Source organism: Phaethon aethereus, assembly GCF_964289735.1.
Source record: "Phaethon aethereus genome assembly, chromosome: 3".
Lineage (NCBI taxonomy): Eukaryota > Metazoa > Chordata > Aves > Phaethontiformes > Phaethontidae > Phaethon > Phaethon aethereus.
Window position 1 is genome coordinate 8331447 of NC_138576.1, and position 26631 is coordinate 8358077.

The 26631-nt window shown below is 42.4% G+C and overlaps 1 protein-coding gene across 1 annotated transcript in view; it reads right to left on the reverse strand.

Annotated features, from left to right (window-relative positions):
- Nucleotides 1-7057: 7057 nt before the first annotated feature.
- Nucleotides 7058-26631, reverse strand: part of MFSD2B (MFSD2 lysolipid transporter B, sphingolipid) — a gene marked incomplete at its 3' end in the record, with an annotated part of 40737 nt that continues 21163 nt past the window's right edge. The window contains exons 6-14 of the mRNA XM_081997863.1: nt 26434-26603; nt 21670-21760; nt 21452-21573; nt 17257-17340; nt 15538-15618; nt 11310-11419; nt 9909-10052; nt 8161-8337; nt 7058-7115 (exon numbers count right to left, since the gene is read on the reverse strand). Of these exons, the coding sequence (XP_081853989.1) occupies nt 7058-7115; nt 8161-8337; nt 9909-10052; nt 11310-11419; nt 15538-15618; nt 17257-17340; nt 21452-21573; nt 21670-21760; nt 26434-26603 (1037 nt within the window). The remainder of the gene's footprint in view (nt 7116-8160; nt 8338-9908; nt 10053-11309; nt 11420-15537; nt 15619-17256; nt 17341-21451; nt 21574-21669; nt 21761-26433; nt 26604-26631) is intronic.

Below are 26631 nucleotides of genomic sequence, written 5' to 3' on the forward strand. Positions count from 1 at the left end.
TCTAACTGTGCCCTCTATCAAGCTCCTCGTTATTTCAGTTGCACAGCCACAATAATCAAGATACATCTGTCAGCTTTTATAGCTGGCTATCCAGTTCCTGGGAATCCTCCAGCACTGAAATTCCACCCTGTTTGCTGCAGGCTCTGATCATCTGTTGGGTCAAGTTGCTGTTTTTTCCATCAACCTGCTTTTGTATGAACACGAGCTCAGCCAGGGAATTGAGGAGGGACAAGCCTCCACAATCAAGGAGGGAGTATCTGGTAACCAGAAAGTGGTAACTGATCTCTGAGTCTCTGCTCTGCATGTGGCATTTGGGTCTCCACATCCAACAGCTTTCCACCTGGTCATCGGTGTCAATCCAAGAGCCCTTAGGAGAGGATTGCAGGGTGTTTTTACAGAATCACAGAATCACAGAATCACTAGGTTGGAAAGGACCTTTAAGATCATCAAGTCCAACCATTAATCCAGAACCACCATGTCCCCTAAACCATGTCCTGAAGCGCCACATCCACACGTTTTTTGAACACTTCCAGGGATGGCGACTCCACCACCTCCCTGGGCAGCCTGTTCCAATGCCTGACCACCCTCTCAGTGAAGAAATTTTTCCTAATATCCAATCTAAACCTCCCCTGGCGCAACTTGAGGCCATTTCCTCTTGTCCTATCACTAGTTACTTGGGAGAAGAGACCAACACCCTCATCGCCACAACCCCCTTTCAGGTAGTTGTAGAGAGCGATAAGGTCTCCCCTCAGCCTCCTCTTCTCCAGACTAAACAACCCCAGTTCCCTCAGCCGCTCCTCATAAGACATGTGCTCCAGACCCCTCACCAGCTTCATTGCCCTTCTCTGGACACGCTCCAGCACCTCAACATCCTTCTTGTAGTGAGGGGCCCAAAACTGAACACAGGATTCGAGGTGCGGCCTCACCAGTGCCGAGTACAGGGGCACAATCACTTCCCTACTCCTGCTGGCCACACTATTCCTGATACAGGCCAGGACGCTGTTGGCCTTCTTGGCCACCTGGGCACACTGCCGGCTCATATTCAGCCGGCTGTCAACCAGCACCCCCAGGTCCCTTTCCGCTGGGCTGCTCTCCAGCCACTCCTCCCCAAGCCTGTAGCATTGCATGGGGTTGTTGTGGCCAAAGTGCAGGACCCGGCACTTGGCCTTATTAAACCTCATACAGTTGACCTCTGCCCATCGATCCAGCCTGTCCAGATCCCTCTGCAGAGCCCTCCTACCCTCCAGCAGATCAACACTCCCACTCAGCTTGGTGTCATCTGCAAACTTACTGAGGGAGCACTCAATTCCCTCATCCAGATCATCAATAAAGATATTGAACAAGACTGGTCCCAGAACCGAGCCCTGGGGAACACCACTCGTGACCGGCCGCCAGCCGGATTTAATGCCATTCACCACAACTCTCTGGGCTCGGCCATCCAGCCAGTTCCTCACCCAGCGAAGAGTAAACCCGTCTAAGCCACGAGCCGCCAGTTTCTCCAGGAGAATGCTGTGGGAGACGCTGTCAAAGGCTTTACTAAAGTCCAGGTAGACAACGTCCACTGCCTTTCCCTCATCCGCTAGGCGGGTCACCTGGTCATAGAAGGAGATCAGGTTGGTCAAGCAGGACCTGCCTTTCATGAACCCATGCTGGCTGGGCCTGATCCTTTGGCTGTTCTGCAGATGCCCTGTGAGCACTCTCAAAACCAACCGCTCCATAATCTTCCCTGGAACAGAGGTCAGGCTGACAGGCCTGTAGTTCCCAGGATCCTCCTTCCGGCCTTTCTTGTAGACGGGCGTCACATTGGCAAGCCAATGGAGCTTTCTTCTCTTATGGCTCTTCTTTCAACTCAACAAATCACTTTGGGAATTCTGGAGTAGCCAACTCTCTCTGCCTGGCCAGGTCAGCACAGCTGAGGCTTTGCCAGGAGTCTGGAAGTGGCCACAGTTTTGCATTCATCCCACACTGATGTCAGCAGGTACGTCTATGCACTGAGACACACAATCTGATGGGGCTGGTGCTGGCAGAGTTGCTGAAGCTGCTGCCTGTGGCAAATGTGCAGATTCTTCTCAATGACTTTGAAGGTGACCAAAGGGTGAGTTTGTTTTGGAAACACAAGGGAAATATGTCCTCATGGGCCGCAGCCAATTTGGACAGAAACTTCTCAGCCAGTGTAAACCTGGTTCCATCACCATGATGACAAGCTGGTGGCCTGAGTTGTCCCTAGGCGGGTGAAAACATCCTCTAGGTAAAACAGAGATGAAAGTCCATGATGGAGTACTAAGGTGTGAAGAAAATCACAGAATCATTAAGGTTGGAAAAGACCTTTAAGATCTTCAAGTCCATCCATCCTTTTGATCCTCTGCTGAATGTACATGATTCCATGTCCAACAGCAAAGATGAGCTGGCAGGGGACGGCTGCTGGGTCTCCGAAGTGTACCTCCATCGGTGAAGCTGAGCAAGTGACCATCAGTTCCACAGGCCCTGAGCAATCCTTCCTCACCTTCTACAGCAGAGCGCAGCAAAAATGAGGACAGAGAGCTGAAGGGTGTAGCTGAAACTCAGTCTTGTCTAATTTAATTTGGGACAAGAAATAGATCAGGAAATAAGATTTATTTCTTCTTCCACACTTCACATTTCCCTACCATCCAACAGCACTGCTGCCCTTCAGTTAGGCTTAGAGACTGCGGCTCTGTAAATGCCTCAGAAATGGCACTGAGGACCCAACATTTCTGCAGAGGGCCATGGCTCTAGGACCATTCTAGGACCCTGTTGCTTGTTCAGCTCTGTGTCACGCCAGTTTGTGTCTTCAGAGACTAAATTCTCAGGTGCAACATAGCAAAGTCTCCTCCTCTGCCTCAGGGACAGAAACACATGCTGCTGCTCTGCCTTTTGAAGGCAGCTTCCCAGTGAGCTAGCATCTGTTTTATGCAGTAGGTTTGGTGCTTAATGATGTGAAAGCTATCTGATTTCATACTTTAAGCCTGTAACATATACACATTTTTGTAACCATAATAATCATCACTCTTGCTGGGTATCTGAACCGTGGGCTTGCAGAGAGTGCTGAAAAGCATTCAGTGCAGTACGAGAAACTTGTGATCTCAAAAACTGCAGGAAAACAAAACTCCCTCCCTCACCTGCCAGTTGTATGAATCCAACTGACCTTTCTATCAATCAGTCTAGAAGTTTTCTGAAGGGAAAGACTCAATTCTAACACTTTGAGACTGTTTTATACATAACTATGATAAGAAATTCATATGTGGTATGGGATTGACCACTACACACTAGACTGCTCCTGGCTGTCCCCTATTGCATGAGACTTTGAAGTAACTTGCCTTCTCTTCTTCATCTTCAAAGAGCTGGACAACAACTACCAGGTCTTAAGGGGCCTGAGTTTCCTTTAAGGAAACTCCTCCTCTCAAGAAGATTGATTTAATTTTGCATATTCTATCTACAGTCCAGAAAGGCAAGTAGAAAAGGAAATGAAGAAGTGATATTTAGAAACAAACTATGAACCCAAAAAAGCAGGGTTTGGCTTTAAAACATCGTCCACATCAATCATTTTGCTTGGAATTGCAAAAAGTGAATAGAGATGAAAGGGTGTAGCAGGGATTGAATCTAGCAGCGATTCTTATAAGGTGCAGGAGTGACTTAAGGAAATTAGTACTCAAATCTCCAGAGCCCTTCTTGAAAACTCAGTGACCTGACACTGAAGGTCCCAGCCTGCAGGGACTCCCCAGGGACAGATGTCCGAGGTGGTATTCACCTACTGAAGTGGGAGACTCAGCACAAGTATCTAATCCACCTAAGCTGCGGCAGGTCAGCAATCTCAGGGGCAGACAGGCTACAGCGAGGCGGAAGGACGTGGTTAGCAGGAGACACGGCTGGTGGTGGTGGGTAATGGCAACCCTCTCCTTCAGTGCCTGGCGGGGAGCAGCAGCTCGCCTACCTGGTTAGCTGTGACCTGCGGTGAGACTGATCACCAGCAGTAACACTCATGGTGGTATAACCTTGGAAGGCTTCAACATTATTTTTAGGCAGAAACGACAAGGGCGATGAAGCTGGAAGAGATGACTAGCAACTACCTCAGCTACTGACAGTATCAGCAATCAGCCCAGTACAGAAGATTTGGGCTGCCGCCACTATGCTTCAGCAAGGGCAAGGAATGGGCATGGTTTGCCTTGCAGGGAGCTACCCGGTGACACGTAACTCCGTTATCCTTTTCTTTTCTTCCTCTATTTGTGTAAATCCATTTGTTGGAACTGCTTGCGTGCAGGTGGGGAAGTGCTGTCCATTAGGCACCCAGATGGTTTAATCCAGTCTCCCATATTCTTACAATTTACAACTGTATTTGGGTAGCACTGAATGAGAGCCCCTGGGGATTGAACCTGGCCCTTGTTACTGCCAATCAGCGCAAGGCAGGAGGTTTACATTAGATTAGTGTTTAATCTGAATGGTTGTCAATGTAAGAATCGGCTTCTTTCAGTCACATGGTCTGAACATACATAAGGCATACACATAATTTAAAACTGACAAAGAGACATACGAAGTTCATTCATTTTACAGCACCAACACTGAGCCCTAAAAAAAAAAATTACAAAACCAAATCTTACCCTGCACTTACTCTTCCATTCTTTTTACTTAAAAAAAATACATTAATTTTCTTAACAAAAATACAACTCTGATAATCAAATAAAATAATGAGATTTTCAAACCATAAAAATACTCTGCTACATTTCATCTGTGGAAGATTTCTATTTTATTTTGGCAGCTCCCACTGTTGCTACCATATGCAAAGTGAGGACTGAGTACATCTCTGTTAGATAAGTATCACGTTGTCTCTCTGGAGAAGAGGAAAACAATCAACTAAGTCTACCTTTCAAGAAACTGAATTCAGACTGGATGTTATGCAATTTAGAGGCAACTGTACAACTGATCTAGAAATAATATCTTAAGCCACATTCAAATTACTCCAGTCAACCACAGCCAGCAGTTTCTGCAACCCGTTTATCACTGGGTTAAGTGTTCAGCTTATGTAAACTGACACAGATCCACTGCCTTTGTAGCTACAGATTTATAGCAGCTGAAAACATAACCCATTAAAAAACATTAACAGACTTTACTGGGACTTCTCGTTTTTAAAGACGACTGTTCAGAAACACACAAATATTACATAATAAATCAACCCCCCAAAACTGTTTTCTATGACGTTTTGGAGCTACATGATATTACTACATAACTTACCTACTTCAAAGTGCAGTAAATCTGCTATTTCAAATTCCATCAGGCTCAAAATTCTAAACAGGCTTATGGTTTTTATTGTTGTCAACACATATGCCCCAGGCATATAAATCTTGATTTGTCCAAGAACTGAAACAAAACACTTGCCAGCCTTAGGTGTTAATTCAACAGAAGTCTTAAGCATAGTTAACTCTTACCCAGGCACACTCAAAATATATCCTTAAAAGCTCATTCATGATTAAGCCTTTTGCTGAATTAGGACAGTTCATTAGGCCTTAGACCTCAAACTTGCCTGAAAAGGTTCCAGTATTAAACGCAATGAGACACTCAGTGGGTGCGCTGATTTTACTTCATGGTGTCTTTCAGTAACAGCTTTCCCAGTTTCCAGTTCCAGCACTGTGAGTCATTTCCCAGTGATGGCCCTTGAGCAAGTTACTTGTGGCCACTGCCTCCAGTGACACCTTCTGCAAGTGCTCCCAAACAGCGGCAAGCCAGTCCTCCAAAGGCACTTCCAGTGCAAAATAAAGGCACCCTCCCACATACAGTGAAGCCAGTGGGCTGTAAATTCGTGTCTTGTCTTACATTGTGCTAATTTCTTCCAAGGCGAACAAGCCTTCAACTCTTGGATTCGTCACTCTCCCTTTCAGATTTAGATACGTCTTCAGAGTGATTCATTTTAGCCTAAGCTTGGAGCCAGCCTCTGGAGGTCTCTGTATCTCCACTGACTACAGAAGCAGCCCAGAATGACCAGGTCCAAACTTAAGTGCTCCAGAAAGTGCCTAATGTTAGGTGTGTCTTTCATCTACAAAACGTGTTCAGCAGTGTGAATTCATAGTAGAAATGAGGTTTCAGTTAATGTATTTAAAGCATGATGACATCCCTGACTGAAAAAAATTCACTATTTAAAAGTCAGGTGTAGCCTCATTATTATAAAACACTGTATGCAACCTGAGATTAACAGCCATGCCATGGTGTTTTGTGAGGCAAAGAGCCTACACCACATGAGAAATGGGTGAGTATCACAATTACTTCAAGCCCAAAATTTACAGCAATTTGAATGGCATAGTCTAATTTTTGGAAGGGACTACTGATTTTGGATATCCTGAGTGAAGATGTTGATTTTGAAATTGTTAAGTACTCATTCTCTGAGAAAGACCAGTTTACAGGTTTCAGAAGCAAGGAACTCCAGTAACGGGAAATGCAAGGGTCTGTTTCATATAAAATCTAGAAAGTTAAATTACATCAAAATCTCTTTCAGAAAAACTTTCGGTGAGAAAATACTCAAAATATGTCTGCATCAGTGATTTGCTTCATTTCAAAACAAAGTAAGTACTAACTTTATGTAGTATTCTTCAGGATTCTCAAGTGCTTTCCAAACACACTAGTGTGCAATTTATAGGTAGAGATTATGTTCAAAATCCACCCCAGCCTCTAAGGGTGAAATATATCACATGAGTTAAAATTTGGGCAGTGCATCACATTGACACTTTTTTCCCTTGACCTACGAGTCCATAGAATCTCCTGTTGCAATGAGATCACAGCTTTTCATTAATCATTGAAAAGTAAACAAAAAACCCCCAAGCCTTCAATAACTTACATTCCTGAACATTTGGTAATATCTTTTTTAGCACAGTGCATGGACTTAGGTATATATTTTGCACAGTGGTGTCCTCTCTTGATTTCATGACTGACTGTGTCAGAATCATTCTTTATCCTTTGTAATAAAATGTGAGCAGAGAAATGACCTGGAATGCTCTCACAGAGTTTGTGTGTGGGATGTGAGACTCTGTGTGGAAAGTCACTGTATTCAGAGCTTTCAGACTGAGATGTCCTCTTTGTGGTCATCCAGGTTGTCTGTACTTTGATGGCTCCTTCTGTTAAAAGCAGAACAAATGATACGTGAACAGACTTCTGGCTTTTATTGCTAACTAATCAAGCTGCGGTTTGGCAATCTCAAACAGCTGGTAACCACCAGCAAGGCGTGGTTGTGATGGACAGTGACTAAAGTACCTAAACAGCAGGACCAGTCCCATTTTAGGCCATTTAGCCTGTCCCCTCCGGTCTGCAGCTGCCACTCAAGAAAGCAGCTGGTGCACGAGAGGCCTGTGGCATATCTGCCAACCCCATGCAGGTATCAGATACCTTAGGGCAATGAATTGGTCCCAGATACCCACGTTCAGGCCCTGGAATTAATCCCTTAGCATGGGAATCAGCTTCCAACTCCACTAACTTGGGATAATAAAAACAAGACAGAGTAACAACATATTTTGATATTTAATCCATCAATCTGCTAGGATAGACTGTTCTTATGTATGTCCTCAGCATACCAAGGCCTCATTTGACAGAGGTGGATGATTTTGAGCTAGGCAAGATCTTCTTTGGAGAGGGAGGAAAGGGGAGGAAGGGAGAGCGATAGGTTAAAAAGGGAAAGAACAGCTCAAAGCTGTCCTTTCTTTCCCATGATCTTTCCTGCCTACGCCTCTAAATGGTTTGGATGTTTCTTATATGCCATCAACATCAAGAATGCAGTCAAGAATCCCATTTTCTTCTATATACAAGGAAATTGTAACTGTTCATATTTTCTCCAGAAATTTAATCTACGTAGAATAATCTTCATTTCTGGCTTGAAACACTGTACCACAATAGCGCTTTGTCTGCCACCCCAGAGAAAAAGTAAAATATAGCAGCTGATATATCTGGTAAATGGTCCTCTAAGCAAGTAATACTACACTACAAAAATGAGATACTGGAGCATGTAATGGTACCATTCAGTCAATAATTCAACTATTAGAGTGTTGTGTTGTTTTGTTTTGCTGTAAGGAATACAGAGGTGTATGTTGGTAGCTAATAACTTTTGCCCAGTATAACTATGAGCTGTTGCGGTGATATTATTGCTGTTTGCTGCCACTTCAAACCTACCTTAACACTTCAAGTGCAAGCTTTGTTTCTTTCCGACTTTCTTCAGTGATAGGGTAGAAAAGAAGTATAAATAAGCCTACAAGAATAAGGATAGCAGGGACTGCGCCAATGAGGATTTTCAGTGTGAGGATCACATCGTTGGATTGTCTGCATATCCCTGGCTTGTATCCAGTAAACCTAAACAAATGGAAATAACAGTGGTGTGTGTATGTCCAAAGTTAAGAAGCAACTGTTCATCTGAAGGCCTCCTTTTTGGGTCACTCCTTTCCCCCAACACTCTTTAAGACTTTTCCCCCATTTTTTCCCTACACCTTTTTCCTTCCTCTCATTACATGTTTCAAATCTCATCTTTGTGCTCAATTTCAGGTAACTACATTACCTCTGTATTTTCTCATTACTATTATGTAATGTTTAACTACTAAGAGGACGATGGAATCCCTTGTAAGGCAATTGATCTGTTATGTGTTTCATATTAATATTTAGCAAAATATTTATGCTCCACTTTAAACGTATGCAAGTAATCTGACCAATTTCAACAGCAATAATTAACTTTAATTTAAACACACACTTAAGCACTCTTCTCAAAATAGACAAATTTACTCAAGTGCTTAGAGTTAGTTACACACAGTTCATTGATTCAGTGTTTCCATGCAGTCCCTCAACTGCTGATATTCTCAAATTCCCATTCCCAATTTGTGGAATGAATTTATTTTTCTCTGAACATGCACCTATGAAAGCTACAGCTCATCTGGCATCACTCTGTCTTCTGTGTTCTCCCAGAAACATCTGCCCTGGCAAATTGCTGGGAGCTAACTGGAATGCAGTTGAAAATGCAGGGCTAATTGGCAAACAGCGATTTATTTGAGCGTCTTAACAGTAAGTGTCTAAAATTCCTAAGCCCAAAATGTTCAGCCAAGCGCTGCCTGTTATTTAGCAGATTCGGCTGAAGGCCCTGAAGCAAAACATTCTGGTTACCAAAACCTAACTTGGAGCCAAGGGCAAGATAGTATTTCAGACAAGTTCATTGCGTACTTGTGTGCTGTACATGTACTGAAACCTAGCAGCTGCAGGCAAAGGCCCTTTCTGCTAAGTCGTGCAGAAAAGCAGGGCAGGAGATGGCTAACCATGAGGTTTCCCAACCTGACTGTCTAGTCAGAACAGGCAAGGCAAAAGTGGAAGGGGAACACAAAACATCTTCCAAACGAACGTGGTCTAGGTGATGGGCTATGAGAAAGACTCTGTTCCTGACTTGGATCAATGTCCAGTTCCCTAAAACCATGTAGGAATTGTTGATCCTTTAATGCAGAACAGGCCACTAGACACTCCTGAAAGCACTCCAGTCCATGTAAAGACTTACAAGCCAGACATACATACAAGACATACATAGTCCAACCTGAGTGCAACAGGGAATGCACAAAAGCAGCTGTATGATTTGTGGGGGACCTTCCTCTGCTGAGCTTTCATGTTTAGTTAGTATAAGCCACTAAAATTTACATGAGTAATTTGGAAAGAGGAGAACCTAAAGGGAAGGCAGGTCTTTCTGAACTGAAACATGCTAGGGCAGGCAACTTAACGCTCAGCGGTCTGACCTAGATGATGAAAAAGCCATCTTCAGTGGTCAGCCATCTGGAGCTGCTGGCACATTCAGGTTCAGGGCAAAAAGGCAATTAATTCCACAGGGTAAAAGCAGAGTCACTTCAGAATGCTTTCAGAGTAGATCCCCTAAGCCAAAACACAGTGTTACTTACTCCAGGCCTGCTGCAGAAATTCCTAAGCCAATTCCTGCTGACATCTTGGTAAAGAAAACATAAGAAGAATAGAATATGGTTTCATGTCCTTTTCCATGAGGATTCTGCAGGCGAAAATTATCAACCACATCAGGCAGCATTGACCTAGAGATGAAAAAGATAAAAGAAAAAATCAAGCCAAAATTTCTTCTCAAGGTCCAAACTTACTGAAAGAGTACAACCCTCCTCCCTTTTTAAGATCTGATTGATGTAGTCATGCATATGAAAGAATCCAGTTCAAAAAGTCCTACTGCTGGACAAGAGGGCAAAAATCCATGTAAGAAACGGATGATCACATATTACAAAGTAGAAAACCAGCTAAAAAACTATCAAACACTTGCTGGGAGGTGACAGAATTCTTTAGACTGACTGTCATTCCAATCAGAAGTTGTGATATTAAAAAAAGAACAAGAAAAAAACGCATTTAAGATTTCATGGGACTCAACCTCTGAATAGTTTCACTCTGAAATAAGTCTTTTGACAAGCTAACAAACTTTTCAGAAACCAATGAGACCTATTCTCTCTCTGCTTCAAAGAGACTGAATTTGGTAATGGGCAATCAGAATGGAAGCTGCTCAAATGTAAATTGTGAATTAACATTTTATTTCCAATATTTGTCATGATTTATTGTTGGAAAAAAAGGATTTCTCAACCCTCTGTGCAGAAAAGCTTATGTAGTCTGACAGCTAATTTCAAACTGTTTCCATGATCTCTTGGAGTTTTCAAGGCGTTGTACAAATGAGTAATGCAACGGAATTCTCTCAGCAATGGTCTCGCTTTCTTGTCAATTTGACCTGAATAATAATTATTCTCTCTGGAGAGGAAATGTCCCATCCTGTGCATCCTTGAATAGTTTTTTCCCCACACGTTTTCAGACCTCAAGAGCAAAGGACCGTGAATTCTAAGTTTCTTTTAATCATACCCTTGTGTTATTTGATCTATAACAGGGGACTACACAAGCAAGGATACATAGCTTGGCTTATGTTTCCTCTGCTGCGTTCTTAATTGCTAAGCATTAATTGATCTATCTAACTTCATCATTCCTGTAGTTCTGTTAGAAATCAAACCTAAGCAACTGATTTACTGTTATCACAAATTCTATAGCTACTTATATTATTGATTCATCTACATACTCTTATGTACAAAGAGCAGCTACAGTTACAGCAGACTTAATCTGCTAACAACAGAGCAACCAAAGTCACGTCATTGCAAATAGCCTCTATTATAAAAGCAGAAAAATATTTTTGGAAGAAGTGACTCTTGCCAAATTCTGGCTCTTTTGGAGGCAAATTCCATGCAGTAGTACCTACATGCAATGTAGACATATATCCCTTCCGCGCCTCAAATGTAAAATTCTCCTACCATGGCAACAGAAGAGATGCTGCAATGCTCAGACCAGAGATGAAGGCCACGAAGTAAGCCAGGATCAGGTTCGGAATGGTCACTAGCATGACTGCAAAAGGAATCATCCACTGCGGAAGAAGAAAAACAGTGCATCTAATTTACAGTATGCACTGCTCAATGGTATATAGATTGTTCCCTTCAAAATATAAGATTACGTTACAAAACAGTTCACGCACAGCAATGCCTAACACTTCTGTATTTTGGTGAAATGGTATTTCCAAAAAGCCCTGAGCCAATCTGTATTTACCTATCCATAAGAATCAGAGAAAAATAGGACAAGCCATGGTAGCACCTTCTCTGTTAGTGGTATTAAGGCTACAACTGCACTAGTAAATTAAACAGTCCCAAGAGACTATTTATCAGTCATGAGGCCAACTGGCAGACCCTGGCCATGTTCATACCCCTCCTAACATTCACAGACTCCAAAAGAAGTGTAACCATATAAATACTTTTTGTGAAGAGCCCGTAAAAGGGCTAGTTCCCAAACTGTGCCCAGATACTTCTTGGGAGATTGCTAATCAACTTGCTAAGGTTTTTATGCCAATTTAGTAACAGAGATGACCAAACACCAGTTTCTCTTCTAGGCTGGAACTATTTAATTTACTACTAATTTACTATTCGAGACAAAGCCTTGAAACATCATCACACTGGGATGGATAGGGAAGAGCAGGGGTTCAATGGTCGTTTTAAACTGTAAATATCCCATTTCACAGATCATCTTGAGTCTCGAATGAAGAAGAGTTTGCTTAGACCTTCATTTTCAATGACTGCTTTAAAGCTGCCTAGGTACTTGGCAACAACTGAAACCGGGAAGACAGTGTGGTTTACTCCCACTCCACAGAGCCAGGTACACTCATGACATTGCACAAGTCACTAAGGCTACCCTCAAAATCAAACTGATTTGGGATGCTCAGGCTTTGTTTTCTGGCAGTACTTAAACCAACCAGATTTCCTCAACTTCAGCTTGAGGCAATGGGCTTATAGGATTGAAAATCCACTATTTTAAATGCTGATCCAATGCATGCAGCCCAGCTGTCCCATACCCATCACATGCTCCATCTCCCACGCCTGTGAACCATGGGCACAGCACACATAGAATCCAGAACCAGGGGCTTATCTACAGGGCTTTTTAATGATGGGGGATTAGTTTAACATTAAGTGTTTCAATCCTCTATACTTGCAGCTTGGGAATTGAGGGTATGAGAAGAGCTTTCCCAGAGAGTGATTCCCCTAAGCGCTGCTATTTACAGTTCTGTACAATAAGTGATTGTGGGACTCCTGGAGTCTAATCCATTATGTTTATGTTTTAAATGCATTTCCCATCTAAATCATTTGCTCTTAACCTAAGGAGGCAGAAAACAACCTTTCCTGCAAGTTCCCAGGACAGACAGATAATCCTTGCATTAGCCCAATGCTGTGGCAAAATCGTTATTTCACCACAAGAGAGCACTCCAGCAATACAAGATTTTATATTACCTATAAGCAATTTTATGACTGCCTTATGCTCCACATGGGGCACCCACTCAGAAACCAAAGCACTTAAACAAAATTCTAGATCGATAATGATAATCCTTGTAACTGTAATTTTCTACTGAAAGAGAAGCACAATCACAGGACTGAGGCTACAATGCCCTAAATTCTCACCCATGCAGTGGTAGTGCAATCATGGGGGCAGTGTCCCTGCTGCAATAAACTGCTAATGCATCTTCTTTTCTACTTGTAAAGCAAATACTCCATTATTGGCACCCTGCTCCCTAGTCACTGGGCTGCTGCCCTCCAAGTCATAAACAATATCCTACAGTTATCACGTATCTTCCATCCATTGCCTGACAGCACAATGGAAGGCAAACCATACTGGCCTGTGCAGCAGCACATTATGAAGGGCAAGTCAGGAAAAGGTGCAGCTAGGATGTGAGTGGAAATGGGAATGGGAGAGTGGAAAAGGGGCTGCATAGCCAGGATTCATCCAAGGGCATGCCTCTGTGCTGCACAGTGCTGACAGATGGCAAACAAACAATTGCATGTGTGTGGGGAGTTGGAAAGATTGGGGGCATTTTTGGATTATTTTAAAAAATTTTTTACTAAATGCTCCCAAACCCATAGCCATGAGCTATTATTGGCTGGCATGGAAGCTAGAGTTCTCAGAGAGGGCAATCTTCCACTTTTAGGCACCTTGCCAAAACCATGAACCAGCAAGTTGCTACACTTAAAACTTCTCATGACAGCTTCACCTCCAGTCACCAGCTGAGAGACTTACTGATTGTAAGTTCAATGTTTGCCCCATGAGGGCAGAGCAGACAATCTAAATGAACACAGCATGTGGAAGCAGAAGCAAATAAACAGAAGAGAATAGTTTCTAGCCTGTGCACCAATCTGATCATGGGAAGAACAGTATCAAGGATCCTGCTTGGGTATGACCCTGTACTTCCAGAAAGTCTAGGCTTTAAACTTCTAGGAAGTTTAGATAGTTAGTCAGTACTTAGACTGTTGGTCATCTCTTGTGGGGAAATGAGTAAAAAGGGAGCAATATCAGTGGAAGGAAGCCAAGATTCTTCTTGCCTATCTACCTATCCTGCCTTCTACACTCTTTCAGGGGTCTCTTCAATGTAGAACCACTTTAGCAGGAAAAATTAGTCTGGACCAGTGTGAAATTTTTTTCAAGAATCTGAATTTCAAATTACATCTTCACCCTGAAAGCTGACTAAGGTTTTGGAGAAAAAAAAATTGTTTTATCCCCTGTCTCCTTCCCTTCCAGAAGAACATTCCCCAGTGACAAATGTAGGAACTTTAAATGATGTGATATTATTTCACAGTGAGAGACAACAGATTTGTTGTACAGATCACACAAGGTGGTAGTATAGGAAGCCCCTGTGATGCACTGCCAGACACAAAATCCATCACTGAGCAAACACTGAGACCCTTGAGAAATGTCTACAAGGTGAAATAGAGAGGTGTTTTTTTTTCAATCCAGCCCCCACTTAGACCATAATACAGTCAAGCAACTCAACTGTAAAATTAAGTTAAACCATGTTTACAGAGGTGCTGACAGGCTTTGCAGTCATGTTAAAATAAATTTATAGAGCCAAGCTGGTTGAAAAACGCCTTCTTAGCCAAGTAGACAGAGGAGGAGATTTCCTAAGGAGGAAATCTGCATTCCCTGGTCCAGTCCAGTCAATGGTCCAATACTGCTTTTGGCAATTCTTTTTGCTCAAGTGGTAAAAAGAAATGAGGATGGGACTTGAATTCCAGATGTTTACTTCAAAATACATAACGATTCAGCATATTTGGAACTTGGGTTTTAAAGTTACTTCTGATTCTTTGGAAGTTACTCCAACATACAGATTATAATTCCAAAAATTATAACTATTCAATTATATCCAACAATTGTCACCAGACAATTTGTTCAGATTTTGACATATAGCTTCAGGCAGGATTTTCTAAGTCTTCACGCTTTGTTGTGCACAAGGCAATTTCCTTCTTTCCTCTTTCATAAGTAACTGAAGGTAAACGGGGGAAAAATGGGGAGGAACAGGCCTATACAATGACTCACTGAGGATGATCACAGAAAATTGCTGCTGTCTGCACTAAGTGAAGGACTTAATCCATCAGAGGTGACGGCAGGTTTGCTGAGCTGGCTTTGAGGAACTGTGTCAAAGTTAAACTAGGCTTCTTTTCTCAGGTAGGTCACCTATTTTTTTACTTCACTAATAACTGTCCATCTCCCTTCAGAGGAATTTGGGCACCCCTGCCTTCTTATGTTTCTAGAGAAGGATGTGTAACAGACTTCTGTTTCCTCCTTTGTGACTGAATTACAGATGCGGCCAACTCATCGCCACACATGAAGACGAAACAAGCCTTGTACACAGGTAACTTGTCAACCTCGGGAAACAGATCTGAATTTATAAAACCTCATTGGGGTTCACTTCTGAGAGCAGTGAATTGCAGAGGTTGTGCAGATTCTGAAAGAATCAGGAACCTCCCTTCAGCATCAATCCATTTCTTAAAAGTTTCTCTTGGAAACTTGGAATGTCTCTGAAATTTGGTATAACAATTTAAAACAAACTCTGAAACTGAGCAAGTTTCATGTAGCTTGAGGTTATAAGTACTTGAAAGAGCTCCTGAAATGGCTCCAGTTGTCAAATGAAGTGAGCACAAGCAGATTTTTTTTCTCCAAGGATTTGCTTACCGAAATCCCACATGCTGCACACTTCTTGCCAAATCGCTGCAGAAACTTCTGCCAGAAGGGAATGCTCACAGCTGCTGATACCTACAATTGACAAAAAAACGTATCTGTACTGTACTTACTGCCACTGTCTTCTTCCTTTGTACAGCTTACAGACATCTTTTTGTCTATTGCATTATGGTCTGAAAGGAAGATGAACTTGCAGATTCCTGTTTCTCCTCATCTTTTGAGTGAATTTTTTTTTATTTACTATTATATATTACAAACAAAAGCAATCCATAAGAGGGTTTTCCACAGAAGGCAGTATCTCAAAATTTCCCTTTCTTAATATAAGCTACAGCAGTTAAAGCTACACGTGACACAATCGTTAAAGTTCAAACGTATTGCAAATAGTCATACTTTATGCTAATGCCTTTTGCCTTATTATCTGAACCTGACAAACAAATGAACTAAGCTCTACTCCACCATACAGGAAGAAAATTGCAGCACAAGATACACTTATCTTAAGTATACTTAAAGTACATAACCCATACTACATGTTTATTCTTAGGAACAACCTGTAAGATAAATAGTTGCTTACAGTCAACATTACCATTTCATATACTGTCATACTCACCTGGCAGCAGCAACTACTGCAGGCAACATAGTACCACTGCACTGAAGTATTGCTGCTAATGACAGTCTTACAATTGCTGTAAATTCAAATGTCATTTCATTGTTACAGTTATATTCCACTCTTTACTGACTTTAACTCTACTATCTCTTGTCTCTTTTCTTGATGTCTATTACTTGCAGAGCCTTAAGATACTCAGCAGTCATCCCTTGCTCTCCAACATTTTAGTTTTAATCATTGGAAAAGATCTGTCTTATAATGTGGGAAAGGAAGAATCAGAAAGGAGTAGAAAGTGTTGGGAGGCTGGGACCAAGACATGGAAATGAAGTTCCCCAAGTTGGTTCTACAAAATCTCCATGCCAAATGGGTCAGAAACCATGCAACAGCTTCCCTGGAAATGACTGCTGCAGTATTCTATGTGGTAGACAAATTCTCTACAAAATATGCGAAAGGACAGTACATGCACATCCCAGTAATTATGCAATGTTAAACATTCTACTTGTGTTAGAACTTTGGTCAGAAGGATGAAAGTGGCAGTTTTCAACTAATACTATTTGTAATCATAAAGTAAATCATGCAATACAGGAGCAGTGTGTAACTGAGTTAAAAGTATCACCTAAGCAAGTAGAATTCTACCTCTGCATGTCAGGAAAAAAGGTTCTATGAAAGGATCTTTTTATCACACTGCCAATTGCTCTAGAGAAGAATCTTCACATCTCCGGATATTTTAAATATTTATCCTTGCAAGCTGCCTAGCCCAGAAGGCTCATACGTTTGAATACACAAGTTAAAGTTGTTTAATTTTCAGCATATCAGATTGGGGAAAGGGAAAAAAGAGCTAAAATTCCAGGCCTCCTTTCTGGCAGCAGCTTTTGCCTTTTATAGGAGCAGAGAGTAACTTACAGGTAAAAGCAACAAGAAATCAACTAAAACCTCCAAAGCTACAGTAGGGAACACCAGCTTTGTTTCAAACAGGCAATGCAAAAGATGGCATAACTTCTTAACAGCTCTGTCTAGACACAAAACTCTTCTTGTCTTCTGTTATTTTGTGCCAAATAACAGTGAGAGCCAGCTATCAAATAAATACATGGGAGAGAAGTGCAACTCACCAAGATGGTCACCACCAAATACTGGAAGTGGTTGCGAAGATCAGCAGCATGAGTGCAGAATAGGACAAAATTGCTCTGCTCCAGCTGTAGAATTGAAGACCACCAAAAAAGAAAGGAAAATTAAAAGACAAAAAATGATGTCACACTCCAAGCTAGCCAAACATAGCTGATGACTGATCTGTTAAATGTAGAATTTTGGAGTGTCGTTCTTCCCTTGTTTGCAACAATTTAAAGAAGCAATATCTCTCCTGCTATCACTGGAGTAACACACCAATAATTTTGGAGCAAGCAAGAGGTAAATCATGAACCTAACACAGCATAAAAATGACCAAAACAGGGTTGCCTTATGAGAGGGTTCTATCTAAAGGCTTTATTCCCTATGTTGAGATGGACTTGGGTTGTTGTCACAGCTACACAGAATCACAGAACAGTTTTGGTTGGAAGGGACCTTTAAAGGCCATCTAGTCCAACCCCCCTGCAATGAGCAGGGACATCTGCAACTAGATCAGGTTGCTCAGAGCCCTGTCCAACCTGACCTGGAATGTTTCCAGGGATGGGGCATCTGCCACCTCTCTGGGCAATCTCTGCAAGTGTTTCACCACCCTCATTGTGAAACATTCCTTCCTTCTCTCTAGTCTGAATATGCTCTCTTTTAGTTTGAAACCATTACCTCTTGTGTTGTCACAACAGGCCCTCCTAAAAAATCTGTCCCCATCTTTCTTACAAGCCCCCTTGAAGTACTGGAAGGCTGCAGTAAGGTCTCCCTGGAGCCTCCTCTTCTCCAGGCTGAACAAACCCAACTCTCTCAGCCTGTCCTCATAGAAGAGGTGTTCCACCCCTTGGATCGTTTTTGTGGCCCTTCTCTGGACCCTCTCCAACAGGTCCATGTCTTTCCTGTGCTGAGGGCTCCAGAGCTGGACGCAGGACTCCAGGTGAGGTCTCACCAGAGCGGAGTAGAGGGGCAGAATCACCTCCCTTGAACTGCCGGCCACGCTGATTTGGATGCAGCGCAGGATACGGTTGGCCTTCTGGGCTACGAGCGCACATTGCCGGCTCATGTCCAGCTTTTCATCCGCCATTACCCCCAAGTCCCTCTTGGCAGGGCTGCTCTCCATCCCTTCATCCCCCAGCCTGTATTGATACTGGGGGTTGCCCCAACCCAGGTGCAGGACCCTGCACTTGGCCTTGTTGAATCTCATGAGGTTCATATGGGCCCACTTCTTGAGCTTGTCCAGCTCCCTCTGGATGGCATCCCGTTCCTCAGCCGTGTCAACTGTCACTCAGCTGGGTTTCCTCTGCAAACTTGCTGAGGGTGCACTCGATCCCACTGTTTATGTCATTGGTGAAGATGTTAGAGTACTGGTGCCAATAATAATGACATACATCTTTTACCAGAAGCTCTGACAAGTTACTGTTCAGCAGGAATTACACTCATGACAACTTCCTGTAGTAAAGCTGCTAACTGCTGGTTCTGTGTCCAGCCTTGGCTATGGAGTGTAGCTTTAAGTCAGATATTGCCACAAGACTGACTACTCATTGGATGGGAGGAGCTAGCTGCACTGTGTTATAATGACACATGAAGCCACTCTCACCATATGTTTGCAGAACTCAAGGGGGTTCTGAACACCAGAATACAGTTGAGGCCCACCTCCAGCAGTTCTGCAGAAGTCAAATGACAGAGGAGGATTTATTACTCATGTCACAGCAGTATGATCGACTCTTGCTCCTTTGTGCCCTTGTAGATTATAAGCAGCCAATGAATTTTATACAAATTAGGATAAAAATTACATCCCTTCTCCATTGCCACCAGCGCCTTCCCTAGCTTGTGGCCCAGTTCACACTGCCTTCATTTTGGATGTAGAATATCACACTCTGGCATTATGGCCAGTGCATCTTTACCTGCCTATTCCTTTGCTCATCAGTAATCCACTCACTAAATCCCATGAAGTCAGTGTCCCTCCCTTGAATAATAATAGCAGGGGTTGCTCATGCTGGCTGAACTGGACCAATGCAGCTTCCAGCTTCTGCCTCCCCTCTTACCTTCCCTTCAGTCTGCACAAATAGAAAAATAAAGAGATATGGACTGACAGAAGATCTTTTCCTCTCCAGGTGTTGTCAGCAGGTAGTTGGCTGCCAGCAACCAGATGTGCGCTGTATCCTTACTGAATGAATGGATGCTGGAAGGATCCGGATCATAAGGGACCTTTAATCTTTCATCTTGTTCCTGTCTCTGCAGTTGCTCACAGTTCCTGCAGCTCCCAGATGTAAGTAGAAATGCTTCTGCTATTGTTTCTCACCCTTGGGCCTTCTAGCAAGGACTGACAGATGCTGTAAAGGACAGCCTACTAACTGTTCCCAATTCCAGGCCGACAGGAAACTTCAGTGCTTCTTTGGCATACAGACTTTTAAGGAGCCCTTCCAAGGAACTTGCTAATTCACCAGGACTGCTGGGGAACACAACGCTGCTCTCTTACATGCTGTGTTCTTGCCCTCTGTCCTGATATTCACTTGATCAATAGCTCATGTGACTAAGAGTCTGTTGACAAAAATGTGAGTATTATTTGGTTTTCAAAATAAAGCAAACTTCACAGAATCACAGAATCATTAAGGTTGGAAAAGATCTTTAAGATCATCAAGTCCAACCATCAACCCAACACCACCATGCCCACTAAACCAGATCCTGAAGTGCCACGTCTACACGTTTTTTGAATACTTCCAGTGATGGTGACTCCACCACCTCCCTGGGCAGCCTGTTCCAATGATTGACCACTCTCTCTGTGAAGAAATTTTTCCTAAAACCTCCCCTGGGGCAACTTGAGGCCATTTCCTCTTGTGCTATCGCTAGTTAGTTGGGAGAAGAGACTAACACCCACGTCACTAGAAACCCCTTTCAGGTAGTTGTAGAGAGCGATAAGGTCTCCCCTCAGCCTCCTCTTCTCCAGACTGAACAACCCCAGTTCCCTCAGCTGTTCCTCATAAGACTTGTGCTCCAGACCCCTCACCAGCTTTGTTCCCCTTCTTTGGACACGCTCCAGCACCTCAGCATCCTTCTTGTAGTGAGAGGCCCAAAACTGAACACAGGATTCAAGATGCGGCCTCACCAGTGCCGAGTACAGGGGCACAATCACTTCCTTACTCCTGCTGGCCACACTATTCCTGATACAGGCCAGGAGGCTGTTGGCCTTCTTGGCCACCTGGGCCCACTGCCGGCTCATATTCAGCCGGCTGTCAACCAGCACCCCCAGTTCCTTTTCCTCTGGGCAACTTTCCAGCCTGTAGCGTTGCATGGGGTTGTAGTGACCCAAGTGCAGGACCCGGCACTTGGCCTTATTAAACCTCATACAGTTGACCTCAGCCCATGAATCCAGACTGTCCAGATCCCTCTGCAGAGGCTTTCTGCCCTCCAGCAGATCAACACTCACACCAGCTTCAACTGGTATGTACAGGTTCACATTAAAATAACATATTTACTGAGTTGAACATAGCTCAAAATCAAGTTTTAAAAAGACTGATGGACTATGGGGAGTAAGGGTTTCTTACTGAATGGCTTTAAGTTTTTCTACAGCTTCTCTCTATGGGAGAGATATTGCATCTTTTTGTGAGAGCCACATTCAACTGCAGGTCTTCATTTGAAAATTAGCTCTGTCTAGCTCTGAGACAGGTAAGACCTCCTGCCTCTGAATATCTTCTTACTCTGACCTAATGTCTTCCATCACAAAAGACTCCATAAGAACCAGTTCAGCCACTGCCTGAGAACAGTCACCTATGCAAAGGAAAGGGGCAATGGTTTAAAGCAGCACACACTATAGAGAAGAACAGAGAGAAGAGAAAAAGCATTCTCTAAGCAACTGAAACCACAGGAGACTGTAGATGGATAACATATAATGACCCAATCTGGGTCACTAGGACTAGTTCCTCACCTTTTATGGAAAAAAAAAAAAAGAAAAAAAGCCATCTTTAAATGGTCAGGACTTTGGCTTTGTTTCTTGTTTGAAAGAACCACCTCCAGCTGCACAGGACCCCAGGCATCAAAAACGGACTCTGGTTCCTTACTGAGTTGTAGGGGAAGGCACCACCCCCTAAATCACCACCTCCAGTCACCAGCAAAAGGTTATTTGCATTTTAGCTGCCACAGACTCTCCCATGCTGGGACTGGAATGAAGACAACACACAGACTTAGGGAGTCTGAAGTTACCTGAACTGCTGTCGAGATGAGAAGAAATGAAGCTGTAAGCTTCACATATGGACCATGCTTCATGGTGAGTCCAAGCCCCTTACAAAAAGGAATTGCTCTGTCTGAATTTAAGGCATAAGGATCTAAAAGGAGCAGAATACATAAAATAACAATCTTTTTTTCAGAGATGAATGTGAAATAATTATTATTAAATCTAGGCATACGTAAATATATCTTACCATCTTTTTCCTTTACTCCGAGAAAAAGAATGACAATTCCAAGAAGATACACACCTCCTATGACCCCTGCTGCAATCATATAAACTTTTGCCTTTGGAAAGAAGACATACATATTTGAAATTGTGACAGGAGATTGACAAATCAGTATGAAAATGTCAGTCTCTTTCTGGTGAGTCATCTGCAAATGAAGAAATGCTCATCTACATTGTCTTCTACCCCCCTGAAAATTGTTCACTTCTGCAGTTCATTTATAAACACCACCTACTTTAGGATAAATCCAGGGCACGTAAGTATATATTTCTTGCAAAAAAAAAGCAGCTGTGAACAAAAGGGCTACTGTGTTGGCAACCTGAATGTTTTAAAAATGTCCTTATGTTGTGACTAGCTATAGACATACACAGTCATCTATCAAAAACATGCAGCATCCATACAGTGATTGTGATTTTTAGTAAATCCAGGTGATCTAGCTACACAGACTTCATGCTGGGTAGGAAAGGCCTCAGTACTGATGTAAACACAATTACTACAGTTACTGCATTTATACATAGTGATTATAAAAACTTCCTTTAGGCTCTAATGGATTTTAGAAATCACACTTTCATGGCAATATTTTGAGAACGTGGTAGCTTGCATGCTTGTTTTCCCAGTTATTCAGTGAAATACTCAAGCAAATTCAGAAATCTTTGCTTCCTATTAGCCAGGGGAACAAAACCTCCAAGGATACCTCCCACATCATTAGATCACATTTATTGATTCTAACTCTGATTACACTGACTCTTGAATAATGCTTAAAAAAAATATTTTGCTTTAGTATTCTGTAATAATTTATTTTATACTGTGTTATCAATTATAAAATAAGTTCTGGTTATAGACCTTTAGGACACACTGATTATTTGATAGGAAAATTGAATTCCAAATTATCAGCAGTATGTTTCAAATGGAGTTATTATAAATCTAGGAAGCAGTTGGTAAACAGGCATGCAATTACAAGAATGTACTCCCAAATGTAAGGTCACTTAGTATAAATGCAAAGGTAGTCAGATGAACCATGTAAATATAGACAATCTTCAAGACAACAGCTTTTGCTAAGGCATTTACATTTCAGAAGGGGACATGGTGAGATAAAGGCGTGCAGGAATATTCTTTATTTGGGTTAAAGGTTTGGGTTTTTTATATCAGAGCTATAAATTAAGTCACAGAGCACTTTCATAATATTGGTTATTGCTTGCACAGACTACAGACTGCAGTATTGTAGATACCTGAATTCACTTAAATGAGGTCATTTCAGCCTCAAAAACAGCCAGTCAGGAGAGAAGGGGCTGGAAAAAAGGATAGTAACAGGATTCCGTTATGAATTTTACATTTTGTGTCTATTTATTAATTTGCTCAAAGCAATTGAATTAAATGCTTTCTTTCACAGGTCATAGTTAAGTGTAATTTGAGCCTAAACTATCAAGGATATTCATGGTAGGCCAAATAAGATTCTCTGACCCTAAACAAAACTTGTTAGCCCATCTACGAACTATATCAATATCCATGGTTGATTTCCAGTAGGAAAGATCCACTCCTAAGCTTACAGTAACAACTTCGGGAATGCTTAGAAATAACCATTTCTTCCACTTTCTTTCTTTAATAATGAGTAAAATAATACCAGTCATTCACTAGGTCTTCTTTTAAACCAGGTGTGCTCTTGAGCAGCTAAGAATTAGTCCTCATGACAAAAAAGGTCAGGGCCTTACTCCTGAATGGCACTAAAAGAAACAGTCAAGATTTGGTCTCTTGTAAACATTTTTTTTTATAATAAGGAAGGTACTTCAGGTTCATAGACCCTAGTCCTGCCTCAATTTATAACTCAATGTCCATCAGTCACAGAACCAAAATTCAAGATCCAACATCTCCTGTCAATCATGCAGTTAGGTGCCTATTCTGTTGTGCGTGATGTGAACAAGAGGCAAGTGCCCTGTCATGCGATGCAAGCAGCTCCCCCACGTGGCTCGGTGGCCATGCATGCTCCCATAATACAACCAAACTGATGCCAGACTATGTAAATGGCAAAAAATTCTGGTCCCAACTCCCAATGTGAGTTGCCAGAGCAGTTCATTCACACTATAGCTTCTACTCAGGCATGAGGGCTCTTTGGGAAAAAGGGCAGGAAAGAACAAGGACTGAACAGAACCCTACCAATGGAAAACAGTTGGACACCATAATCCAGACCATTCTTAACCATGGGATAGCACACACCTACAAAACCTGAGAAGGTGACACATGAAACAGTGGAAAAATGAAAAAAACAAAGACCAAAACAAATAAACAGAAAATCCTCACAAAAGAATAAACACATGGCTGCTTGTAAATAAGGAACTGAAATGAAGAAGGTAATATCTTTAGTTAAATCAACACATATAGTGGGGAAAAAAAAGGAGACAAGTTTCCAATTACGCTGTGACTTCTTCAGATCTGAAAAATGTTTGTGTGTCTAAAGTCTTTTCCATTGTTTCCCAGTGTTAGTAGCTAGTTTAATGGAAGACATTAGTTCTACCTGCAAACTCTGGCTACTTTAAGCTAGATATCTTTGTTATTTTTTGCAAAATATAAAACTACTTGACATTCAACTCTTTGTGAAGCTTCTTTCTCCATCTCCCTCCTATCCCAAAAAGTACAGGAAAGCACGTGTGGTTAGACAGGAAATAAATCAACTTTTTTTTTTTTCCTGGAAAGCCATTTAAGAGATTTGAAAGTAGGAGTTGGCAATTATGGCATAAATCAGATTCAGGCAGGGAATCTGCCGTGCAATGAAATTCAGCTTGCTCCACAACTTTTCAAGATACTCCTCTTAACAATCACAGAGCTGTAACAGCACTGTAGTTCTCTGCATCAAGCCATTGTCCTAGAAGCTAAAAAGGCAGACAGGATGATGTTCTGTGTCTTGTTAAAATATAGACTAGAAGTTACCTAACAAGCAGCTTCAAAAATGCTTTAATCAGCCATAAAATGGCATGTCCACTTACAGAAGCAGCACAGCTCTCCTCAGGCAGTTTCCCAGATCAGGTCTCTGGGAAGCCTTACAACATCCTATGCCAAAAAAAAGGATCAGGTAGCACAGAGACAGAGAACAGTGCCTGGGAGTAGGGGGAGGCAAGGCTTGGTCCCCTTCCTGGACTACCAGTGGTGGTGCCAGGGTATGCAAATTCAAAGCATGAATAAAACATGCCTTTAGCTTGTGATTTTACTGCTGCTGAAGAGTGCTAATAGGAGCTATTAAACTACAATAAGCAGAGCACGAATACGTACATCCTGATTTTTGCCAAGTACCTGAGATTAGACTGAGGTCACAGAATCTTCTTCATGGGGAATTTTGTATATCAGTTAGTACATGCACTGACAGAGAAATAGATGAAAACATAAAAAGAAAGACTGAATCCAGCAACTGGTAAAATGGAACCAACTAACTGACAATTTCAGAAGTGACAGAAAAAAACGCTACACAAGGTAATTGTTTGATTCAGGGCCTGTTTCAAAACCACTAGAAAAAATGGAAGACTATCAAATTGTGTTCACTGAGGTTTGGATCAGGTTTTAGGATTTCCTCCCAGATATAAAACCTTCTCTGTTTCTCAAAAAATAACAAACTGAAGCATGAAGAGATTAACTTACTTGTGCAGGATTACAGGAAAAATCTACTGTGGAAAATGGAATAAACAAGCATGTATCTCTAGGTTAATTCCACATGTTAACCACTGAGCCCTGCTCCCACTAATTGCCCGTTACCAACCATTTACTTTCAACAGTGCTTTGTACCTTCACAAGAATACAGATTCCAATTAGGACGTACAGTTTTGTTCACCTAACAGTCATTAATCTTTACAGAAGATCCCTAGTGATAACTACTTTGAAAAGAAGTGTGGCTGAACTGAAAGATTCTGCTATAGCCACCATTTTTGCGTAGAATCATAGTGTTATTTGGGTAGGATGAGACCTTTAAAGGTCATCTCGTTCCAACCCCCCTGCAATGAGCAGGGACACCTTCAACTAGAGCAGGTTGCTCAGAGCCCCGTCCAACCTGACCTGGAACGTTTCCAGGGATGGGGCATCTGCCACCTCTCTGGGCAACCTGTGCCAGTGTTTCACCACCCTCATTGTGAAACATTCCTTCCTTCTCTCTAGTCTAAATCTGCCTTCTTTTAGTTTAAAACCATTTCCCTTTGTCCTATCACTACAGGTCCTGCTAAAAAGTCTGTCCTCATCTTTCTTACAAGCCCCCTTGAAGGGCAGGCTGCAGTAAGGTCTCCCCGAAGCCTTCTCTTCTCCAGGCTGAACAACCCCAACTCTCTCAGCCTGTCCTCATAGAAGAGGTGTTCCACCCCTTGGATCGTTTTTGTGGCCTCCTCTGGACCCGCTCCATCAGGTCCATGTCTTTCCTGTGCTGAGGGCTCCAGAGCTGGATGCAGTATTCGTGGCAGGGTAAAGTAAGCTTTTCTTACTGAGTTTCTATTTTAAACTGTAAATCAGTCCCTAGTGAAAACAAAGGGTGGCCATATACCTCCTAGCTACTTTACAGTTTGGCATCTTCAGCAAAGCTCCTCAGTGTAATTCCACTGTCACGCTGAGAAGTGGTTGCAAAGACCAAAGACAGGAAGCCCTGTTTGCAATAAGGTTGTTGTCTCAGCTCCCGCATTACTGATTTCAAGGAAGTCATGTTCATGATGATATGTATTACAGAACCACCCCCGCAAGAGATTTTAGTGTGCGCCCGTAGACACTCACTTGATGAGACAGGGGATCTGAGGGGTCTGGAAAGCTGGAAGTGTCATGCCAGGAGTCGGTTGTGTTTACTGGGGGATTCACAGTGCAGTGATGAGAGACATGAGCACTGGCCACAATCTGCCCCTGAAGTGCAGCTCCAATCAAGGTCCCAAGCACTTCCATGGTCATTCCTAAAGAAGGAAGCACAAACGTGCACTA